This window comes from Rhamphochromis longiceps, linkage group LG23 (assembly GCF_057381845.1).
Source record: "Rhamphochromis longiceps isolate RC_006_pf linkage group LG23, R_longiceps_female_GT1.1, whole genome shotgun sequence".
NCBI classification, from domain to species: domain Eukaryota; kingdom Metazoa; phylum Chordata; class Actinopteri; order Cichliformes; family Cichlidae; genus Rhamphochromis; species Rhamphochromis longiceps.
The window spans coordinates 41,639,492-41,650,421 of NC_140578.1; the positions used below are offsets into that span (position 1 = coordinate 41,639,492).

Genomic DNA, 10,930 nt, shown 5'->3' on the forward strand with positions numbered 1-10,930 from the left:
CCAGAACTGTAATTAAATCTGTTCACTGAAAATAATGACGACTGACCAGAGCGTGTGTGTTTATTTGTTCATTGTATTTATTATATTGAAATAACATTGATAACGTTGGCAGTTAATGATATTTTAATCAGAATCAGAATACTTTATTGATCCCAATTTTTTGTTACAGCGCTTCATTATAAACAAACATTAACAAAGACAGACAATACACTAACTAAGAATAGCACAATATATACATGCATATAAAAGTCACTTATTAATAAATAGCTGAAAAAGGAAGAAGATGTGCAAGAAGGGTGTAGCTATTGCAGTAAACAGTGTGTTAAGTGGATGAGTTGTACAGACAGATGGCCACAGGAATGATTTTCTGTGTCGTTCAGTGGTGCTTTTCGGTAATCTCAGTCTCTCACTGAACGTGCTCCTGTGACTGACCAGCATGTCATGGAATAGGTGGGAGGTGTTATCCAACATTGTCTTTATCTTGGACAACATCCGCCTCTCCGACACCACCTTTAGGACTTCTCCCATCTTTCTAACTCCAATGTGTTCAGGTAAATAAGTTCCTAAATGAATAATCAGAATAAATAGCACATAAATAGTTATTTTCATTTCATCATTTTCATTTTTAGGGTATGCTTTTAAGTCCCATTTATTTTATAAAGCCATCATTGTGAAGCATGTCAGCCGTGTAATAAACCTTTGACCTGTCCACGTTGTTCCCTGCTGTCCACCCTATTACAGCTGGGATAGCACCAGCACCCCCATGACCCTGAGCTGGATAAGCGGAAGAGGATGTATGGATAGATATTTAATGACTTAGGTCAGCGGTCCCCAACCCCCGGGCCTCGGACCGGTACCGGTCCGTGAGTCGTTTGGTACCGGGCCGCGAGAGTTGAGGCTCAGGTGTGAAATGTGTGGTTTTCAGGGGTTTTTTTTCGGTTTTGAGCGTTATTTTGTTATCGTTTTTATCGTTGGGTCTTTTCACGTGTGTTATGAATAAATCTTCTTTTTTCGGTACTGGTACTAGCTTTATTTTGTTGTATTTATCCGCGACACCTTAAAGGCCGGTCCGTGAAAATATTGTCGGGCATAAACCGGTCCGTGGCGCAAAAAAGGTTGGGGACCGCTGACTTAGGTTATCAATCCATACATGCATCCAGGTAGATATACAAGTCCAAATAAGGAGTTGATGTTATTGTGTAGAGGTAATGTTTACCAGAGAGTGTTATCTGTAGTAATTACTGCTGTAATATCTACACCTGTTTTTGCAAACATATGTCAACCTACTGTTAGAGTGCCTCTTGAGTATTCGTTGGTCCACTAGAGGACAGTGTTGAGCCTCAAATGATCAATGTGATCCAATAAAGCGTTGATGCTGGAACACAATAAATACAGATGAGACCGGGACAGCAGGGAGCAAATCAGTATTAGACGGGGAAGCATGGGGGTCAATATCAAGCACATGAGACTATCAAAGTAAAGCATGAACTAAAACACACACATGCAGCAAACAGGAAGGGAAATATGACTGAATGGGAAAACAATGGACACAACTAAATAGGGAAACAGACAACCAGAGCACAAAGACACAAGACAGATACAGGGACACAAGTAGGAAACAGAACGGGATCATAAAAGAAGGTAACTTGGAATAATAAAATCAAGTGGATGAACTACCTTATAAACAGAAACTACAGAGGATATAACGAGTTCTAAAGGAAATTGAACAAAACTAATATACAAAATGCCAGAACAAAACACAATAAATTCTCAAAACCACCAGGAACATACAGTAGAAGAAAAACTTGAGAATAATTAACAAAGAAAACTATGAATACTAAATCAGAATGAAAACACAACTGGAGTGGAGGTAAAAAGGTCATTAAGACTACATCAGAGGCTAAAACTGAAAACGCTGGTTACAAAACCCAGGATTATGACAGAAGTAAGTTTTTAATTTTAAGAAATAGGTGTAAGGGACACATACACGTTAAGAAGCTATGCAGCTACAACTACATTAGGCTGGCATCAGATAGAGCAAATAATAGAAGTCACACGACCCAAAGAGAAAGTGAAAGGACATTTATAAATCCAAAGTCACACATCATCTACATCAGTGTGAACAACAACCAAGACACGGCAACTTCACAGCACAGTTGGACATTCAGGTACGGTAACACTGTGTTAATAATCCAATGCAGGAAATCCAGTTATTAAATTATTAAATTGACCTTTATTGAGTCATCTCTCATTTGGTTGACATGTGTCAAGTTAAATAATTTAATTTCAAGAAGAATTTCAAGAATTTACTGTTTTATAATTTACTGTCTTTTTTGCTTGTTTAATTCACAGATAGTTGATGACAAAAAAATGTTCAATATTAAAAAAAATTTTTCGGGTAAGCAGTTTTTTTCATTTCATATTCATTGTTGGTGGTTTTCTTCATCCTTCTCTTTTGATTTGCCCTATATTGTCATGTTTGTGAAGCTCTCGTGGGTTTAACATGTAATATTGAGCTACACAAGTAAAACTGGCTTGACTGGACCGAACAGTTTTGAAATAAGGAAATGCTGGAGACTCGAGTGATCTTGATCTGAATTTGTTATAGATGTTTGCAAAATTATTTTACAACAGAAAAGTTACCATAATGTCCTTTGGTTTGGCAAAAAGTAACATTTCATTTGACTGGAAATCTAATATAACTGTGCCTGAATATGGAAAAGTGTTGCTAACATGTTTTTACTTTGTCATATTTCAATTGCAGGTAATCGCTCACCACCTTCTCGTAAGATATTTTAAATATGATACAAAATTATTTAGTCCTGAGGAAAAAACTTGAAGCTTTTACACACCGGACACGTAAAATCTGCGCAAATATTTTCTGGTCTCGTCTGTTAGTGCAGCTAATGCAGCTGTTCACACTGACAGTTTGAGCAGCAGAATTCCAGGAAGTGTAATCATGTCATACTATTTACCTCAGACACACAGCTACTCAATGCGGCTTTCTGAAATCATTTCCCTGCCTCGCCTCAAACTGTCCCACTGACATCCAGAACTATGTACGAACACACATCTTCAGCTCCTGGATCCAACCGTTAAATTCTCCCTGCTGCTGTTTTCTTAGTTTCTTACTTTTCTCAGCTCGTCGTCGTTTGATGTCGGCTTCATTTTTAGTTTTCACAGTGCGTTTATTGAGGAGGAATTGTCCTCAAAAAAGCAACGCGTTCAGTGTTTAACAGCCTTAATACATAATGTGTAATTAATTTATAACGTTGCCCTTCCAGTGTGACTTTTATACAATTTACATTTTCACTTTACAGTGTTAGAGGTAGAAGAGAGGATCATACCATGGGGGTGAGTATTAAGAGTGTGGTTGCTTAGAGAGGTGTACTAGAATTATTAAGATTAACCATTTAATTTCACCTGTGTTAATCCTAGAGTCACAATTTTATATCACAAAATCCATCTCTTTTGACCTGTTTGATCATTGTGGTAACTTATGTTTAATGTTCGTTCAATTTGACTTTAAACCCATCTGTGGGTGTCACATTTTTGCTCATTCTGATGTCACTGTAAGTGATTCTCTGCTGAAGTATTAAATTTTATACATTCAAATTGTTACAGCAGCACAAACCTCTGAGTCACAATGTGGAATTCACATAGTTTCACATGGTGACACAGAAATGCATATTTGGTTATTTCAGGCTTCTGACATTGCAGGTAGTAGAAAACAGATGTCAGCCTGTCTCAGTAGTACAGCCCTCAAGTGTTTTGTTTGTTTGTTGTGTTATTTTGTGTTTGTTCATAGCGCTGTTGTATAAACTGTAAGTGCACACTAAATCCTATTGTAATTTTCTGAATGAACAGTGAAAGAGAGCGAGAACTGCAGCTTGTCAGAGATTACAAGCCTCACAAAGATGTCCAGCATCTCAGAATTATGCTTCATGGACCACCAGGTGCTGGAAAGTCCAGCTTCATCAACTCTGTGGACAGTACTTTAAGAGGCAAAATCGCAACTCGAGCATTGGCAGCAGCAGCCTTTGGTGACAGTTTCACCATTGCAGTATGTATGAGGATGTATCTATTCTTATCATAGTTGCACACTCATTTCCTTTGAGGTTTTCTATGACTACAGGAGCACACTGCAGTGGTAGCTGCTTTATAAGCATTAAACTATAAACGAGTGAAAAATAGTCAGCACAACTAGTGTGTCAATTATTTTGAAAACTGTTAAGATCTTTAGTATCTGGCACTAATATAACAACACCACATTTTTTTTATTTACAGTACAGGACATTTAAAATTCAGAAAGGAAATCCAGAAACTTTTTACCCTTTTGTCTTCACTGACACCATGGGGCTTGAGAGGGGCGCTGAGAAAGGAATACATGTAGAAGACATCAAACTTGCCATTAGTGGACATGTCAAAGAAGGTTACACGGTATGATGTTTTTCATCCAGATGCTTGTACACAGTCTGTGATACAGAAACTGTATCGTGCAAAAAGGTTTAAGTGACTTTGCTTTTTTTTCCCAGTTCAAACCCAAATGTCTCTTGCGTGAATCGGATCCTGACTACAACAGTTCTCCTACCTTAGATGACAAAGTCCACATTCTGGTTTTCGTCATTCCAGCTGACACAGTGAGCATAATCGATGATGACACATGGGAGAAGATGAAAGAAGTCAGACTACATGCTCGTGACAAAGGTGAGAGCAGATGTTCTACATGTATGACATCACGATTTCAAATAGTAGAAAAACATGAGATAAAATGATTGCATTGCTTTCTGTATTGGCAGGGATCCCACAAATAGCTGTTATCACTAAAATTGATGAAGCCTGTCCTGAAGTCAAAAAAGACATAAAGAACGCCTACAGGAGCAAACACTTAAATCAGCTGGTATGTTCCAGGACTTTCATAACTTTCATGAGTTTGTAGACAGTTTACACATGGATGTCACATCTCTAATTCAGCTGTACATCTCAGTATATTTGAACAGAAACCTCAGATATAATGAGTACAAATATTTGAACAAGTAATTTATAATTATATCACTAGTGGAACAATACAGTGTCAGGTTTTTTAAAAATGTAATATTGTTTAAACTTAGATGGACACAGTGAACGTGGTCCTGGGTATTCCACTGAACTGCATCTTCTTCGTGAAGAACTACCACAAAGAAACTTATACGAATAACGATGTGGATTCACTGATACTGAGTGTACTGAAAAAGATCATTGACTATGGAGAGGACTACCTGAATGACATACAATCCTGACCTGTAATCAATGTGTGAGGGAGCTAGAAAACGAAAATGTTCAGTTACTCTTCAAGTGATTATGCTCATGTTTCATTTACCATCGTTACAGTCACAGTCACACAAAAAGGGTGTGAAAAGAAACTTCTTTTCTTTTGCAAATTAAATCCAAATAAACTTCAAGGAAAATCAGCACATGTACTTTTTGCTATTTACAGTATATTCAAAATGGTAACTGCATGAAGAATGACACATATATGCTTGTAAACTGCTATCTGCCGTGTAACTCAAATAAATCATTTTAACCCTTGATGTAAGACTCTCCTCTGTGAATCAGTGATTTCTTGTTTAAAGAACTGTAATTTAAGTTGGATAAATGGTAGAGGGTCGATGTATAGATATTTAATTACTTAGGTTTTCAACCCATACAAACATCCAGTTAGATATATAAGTCCAAATCAGGATATGTGCTTAGTCCCCCCCTTAGCTATGCATTTGAGAGCTTAATCAGATGGTACAGATCATCTGTCCTCTAGTCACAGTCGGACTACTATTCATGAAACTAGTAAGTTTTCCTACGTAGCTTTTTGTTTAATTATTTCCATTTACAGTAAACTCAGCCACGCTGATACTTTGTTACTACTGTCAGTGTGAGAGTAAGAACATTGTAGGAATAAACAGTGTATATGTATTGCTCGCTGCTGTTTAAAAGTTTGAGAGGAAAGAGTAGATATAAAAACAAACATCAAAGATGGGCTCAGTCTACGTATACATTTGATATCAGGTCAGCAATTACAGTGTCTGTGTCCTGGTTTAAGATCATATCTGTAAAATAGATTTTAGCCAACATGAGGAAGTTAAATAAAGTTGTGCCTATTACTTTATTACTGATGCTCATCAGGGAAATACAAAGTGAGCTGTGTGGCAGGCTTGGTTAGGATCCAAATACTGGGCTTTGACACAGAATAATTAATGAAAGGCAGCAGCTTTATTGTTGGAAAATACATGCTAACACTAAGTACATGAACACTAAAAAAGAAACAAACATGAAATGAGAACTAAGAATCTTGCGCTAAACCACGAATGGCTAGGCGAGACATAACATGACGTGGCTATAAAACAAGGCGCTTCCACAGCAACTGCGGAAGAAGTGACAACAAGCAGGAAGACACAGGGCTTTAGTACACAGAGGGAGAACGAGGGAAATGAGGCACAGGAGGAGAGCACAGCTGGGAGTAATCAAAAGTGATGAGACCAAGGGGAACTCAATACATTAGTGATGTGTTGCTCGCGAACGAAATGGCTCTTAGAGCCGGATCTTTGACGTAAACGACGCAAGCCAGCTCCTTATCGCGAGCCGTGGAGTTTTTTTTTTCTTTCTCTCACCCTCTCTCGCACTTTTTTCCACCTCACTCTGCACACGAGCCTTGTGCTTTGCGCTGGGCAGAGGGGGGAGGGGCAGTAGTTACACTGGCAGAAACACAGGAACAGAGCAGGAGGGAGAGACAGAAAGAAAGAGAGCCAGGGACAACATCACATTAGAAAGGTATCCGATTGTTCAGTCTGACGTCACTAGCCGTGTCTGGACCTAAACTCGGCTGCAGGTCCATATATAAAACGATCACTATGGCATTACTGAGAGTTGAAAAACTGTCTAAAGTCTTTCATCTTTAATAAAATGATCAGCGTTCTGCTCTACCAGGTGTAACAATTGAGTTTAACATCCAGGCATCCATGAAAACGGAATTTATGACATTTAATGGAGTTAGAAGTTAGCAGGGAGTTAGCTCGCTAGCTTCTATCTAAATACAATATAGCATGTCCTGACTGCGAGGTTTTGGAAACAAATTCAAACGTACAGCTCTGCTATCACTTCCAACATAAATGAAGACAGAAAACTAAACAGCAGTGACGTTTGTAGGGTTACTGAAGTTTGGCTAGCTGGTATATAATGATGTGCTACATGACCGCTAGCGACACAGCTATGTTAGCATAATATAAACAAGCTAACTTTTTTTCCACTCGATAAAAGATAACGTGAGTGTTCTTGGTGGTCAGGAACAAATGTAATCGCATGGCAGGATGCTGTAAAAGGACCAAACTTCAGCCAGGAGAACAACTGAGATAATCCATCCACAATACGAGGTTAGTCATTCATATACTGCTGCATGGGCTGGGCTGTAGTTACATCCTAAGGGTTTAAAAACTGAGCTTAAATAAATGATTAGTGGTAATAAAAGCCGAGGGAGGTCAACAGTGATCACTGACTGTTTTAGGAGCTTTTTGAGATCAAATAGAAGAAAATACATAACATTAAACATGTTAACAACACAAAAGCCATATTAAACGCAGACTACTTTAGACCCGGAAGTAGGATTCGTCGTGTCATCACTGAACAACCGGATAGTAATCATCCACAACTATTTTCAGTTGCAGATAATAAAAGATACAGAAAGTTTATTCATGCAGGCCCATATGACAGAGAATGTGCATCTTCTTTTTGTTTTCATATTTTAATTTATATTTAATTGTGTTGTGGTTTGCGGTTTTTTGTGTTGTTTCACTTTAAATTTGTTTAAAAGGAAAAAGATGAAAATTTAAATAGTTAAAAGTTGAAATGTGAATAGTTGGTTTTTGTATTATATGATTTATTTATTACATTTTATGTGGAGTGAATAAATAAAAGTATATTTACGGTGGCCCCTACAGACAAAGCACGTAAAAACTCCAAAGCACGTAAAAACTCCAAAACACGTACAAAAAACAACACAAGTGCTCCAGCATGCTAGGCGCAGTGTTGAGCTTTTGTTACCTATGGCTACACAAGCCAGCAAGTACCAATGACCGGATTTGGTGTGTGGTAGTAACAGGTAAATGAACATTTTTTCGACTTATTTGAATATACAGTGAGTGCAGAATTATTAGGCAAATGAGTATTTTGTCCACATCATCCTCTTCATGCATGTTGTCTTACTCCAAGCTGTATAGGCTTGAAAGCCTACTACCAATTAAGCATATTAGGTGATGTGCATCTCTGTAATGAGAAGGGGTGTGGTCTAATGACATCAACACCCTATATCAGGTGTGCATAATTATTAGGCAACGTCCTTTCCTTTGGCAAAATGGGTCAAAAGAAGGACTTGACAGGCTCAGAAAAGTCAAAAATAGTGAGATATCTTGCAGAGGGATGCAGCAGTCTCAAAATTGCAAAGCTTCTGAAGCGCGATCATCGAACAATCAAGCGTTTCATTCAAAATAGTCAACAGGGTCGCAAGAAGCGTGTGGAAAAACCAAGGCACAAAATAACTGCCCATGAACTGAGAAAAGTCAAGCGTGCAGCTGCCAAAATGCCACTTGCCACCAGTTTGGCCATATTTCAGAGCTGCAACATCACTGGAGTGCCCAAAAGCACAAGGTGTGCAATACTCAGAGACATGGCCAAGGTAAGAAAGGCTGAAAGACGACCACCACTGAACAAGACACACAAGCTGAAACGTCAAGACTGGGCCAAGAAATATCTCAAGACTGATTTTTCTAAGGTTTTATGGACTGATGAAATGAGAGTGAGTCTTGATGGGCCAGATGGATGGGCCCGTGGCTGGATTGGTAAAGGGCAGAGAGCTCCAGTCCGACTCAGACGCCAGCAAGGTGGAGGTGGAGTACTGGCTTGGGCTGGTATCATCAAAGATGAGCTTGTGGGGCCTTTTCGGGTTGAGGATGGAGTCAAGCTCAACTCCCAGTCCTACTGCCAGTTTCTGGAAGACACCTTCTTCAAGCAGTGGTACAGGAAGAAGTCTGCATCCTTCAAGAAAAACATGATTTTCATGCAGGACAATGCTCCATCACACGCGTCCAAGTACTCCACAGCGTGGCTGGCAAGAAAGGGTATAAAAGAAGAAAAACTAATGACATGGCCTCCTTGTTCACCTGATCTGAACCCCATTGAGAACCTGTGGTCCATCATCAAATGTGAGATTTACAAGGAGGGAAAACAGTACACCTCTCTGAACAGTGTCTGGAGGCTGTAGTTGCTGCTGCACGCAATGTTGATGGTGAACAGATCAAAACACTGACAGAATCCATGGATGGCAGGCTTTTGAGTGTCCTTGCAAAGAAAGGTGGCTATATTGGTCGCTGATTTGTTTTTGTTTTGTTTTTGAATGTCAGAAATGTATATTTGTGAATGTGGAGATGTTATATTGGTGTCACTGGTAAAAATAAATAAATGAAATGGGTATATATTTGTTTTTGTTACGTTGCCTAATAATTATGCACAGTAATAGTCACCTGCACACATAGATATCCCCCTAAAATAGCTAAAACTAAAAACAAACTAAAAACGACTTCCAAAAACATTCAGCTTTGATATTAATGAGTTTTTTGGGTTCATTGAGAACATGGTTGTTGTTCAATAATAAAATTATTCCTCAAAAATACAACTTGCCTAATAATTCTGCACTCCCTGTATATGAGTGCTTGTGTATAAATACACCAACAATACACATATGCTTTCAATTGTGTAATTTAAGTGATCTAGGTAGCTCTGTTTTGAAGTTTAGTTAATGCTAGAAATGTGTTTTGCAGTTTGTACATGCTTTGTCTCTAGGGGCCACCGCATATATTTATAAATAAACATATATAAATAAAACCACTTTTTTTTTACATTACTAATTCCTTTTGTGCATAATTTTATGTTGTTGTTAATAATACATTAATTAAAGCAACAAAACAACCTAAAGAGCCAGTGTGGAGCCAAAAGAGCCGGCTCTTTTCAGTGAGTCGAACCGAAAGAGCCGGTTTGTGGAGGTAAGCATCAACGACACAGAGCTCTCAGTTCTCACTCCTTCTTTATTCCTCTCCAACATCAACTGCACATATCGCGCCACAAAACACAGGAACACACTTCCTCAACACTGGGTGTGAGTGGAGCCCTCTAGTGGTCCACCACACATGCCCCCCCCCCGAACACCCAGCAGAACTAGTCCAGGACCCGGGGCTTAAGCAAACGGCCTGAACGGCTGAACTGGGGGGGGGACTGACAGAGGGCAACCCAGCCCGGGAGCGAGGCTGGCACTGGCGGTCAGAAAAAGCTGCAGACGACTCGGACTCAGTTGATTGTGGGTCGCTCCTTGGGGAAAAAACAGAATCCATCAGCCTGGTGGCAGGTGGGCGGCCGTGGTGAGGGGCCTGGGCCGGGACCACCTGATCCTCTTGCATAACATGTGCAGGCTTAAGTCTGTCAACAGAGACAACCTCCTGCCGACCGCCAAAGTCCAAAATGAAATGTTTGTTGCCTGGTTTAAGAACCCTGTATGGCCCGTCATATGGTGGACGCAGCGGAGTCCTATGGGCATCGTGCCTGACGAAAACGAAACGAGCAGAGTCCAACGAACTGGGAACAAAAGTGTCAGGCAGGCAGTGGTGCACAGGACCAGGAACAGGAAATGAGTCTCTTGGGGGGCGAAAAGGCAACAAAGACGTATCAAAACATGGGGGAGGGCTCTCGGGTAAGAATCCCCCGGGGACCCGGAGGGGCTGGCCGAGGACCAGTTCAGCTGGGGAAACCCCGAGGTCTTCTTTAACCGCGCTACGCAATCCCAGCAAAACCCACGGAAGATGGTCGACCCAGTCGCCACCTGTTAAGGAAGCTCGGAGCGTGACCAGTGAAACTG

The 10,930-nt window shown here is 39.9% G+C and overlaps 1 protein-coding gene across 1 annotated transcript; it reads left to right on the top strand.

Moving 5' to 3' along the window:
* The first annotated feature begins 4,240 nt into the window (after nucleotides 1-4,240).
* LOC146642600 (interferon-induced protein 44-like) lies at nucleotides 4,241-5,364 on the top strand. The gene is made up of 4 exons (XM_085398326.1): nucleotides 4,241-4,440; nucleotides 4,536-4,707; nucleotides 4,800-4,900; nucleotides 5,112-5,364. Exons 1-4 carry the CDS (start codon nucleotides 4,354-4,356, stop codon nucleotides 5,277-5,279), a joined length of 528 nt encoding a protein of 175 aa, XP_085254452.1. The 5' UTR covers nucleotides 4,241-4,353; the 3' UTR covers nucleotides 5,280-5,364.
* Nucleotides 5,365-10,930: the final 5,566 nt, after the last annotated feature.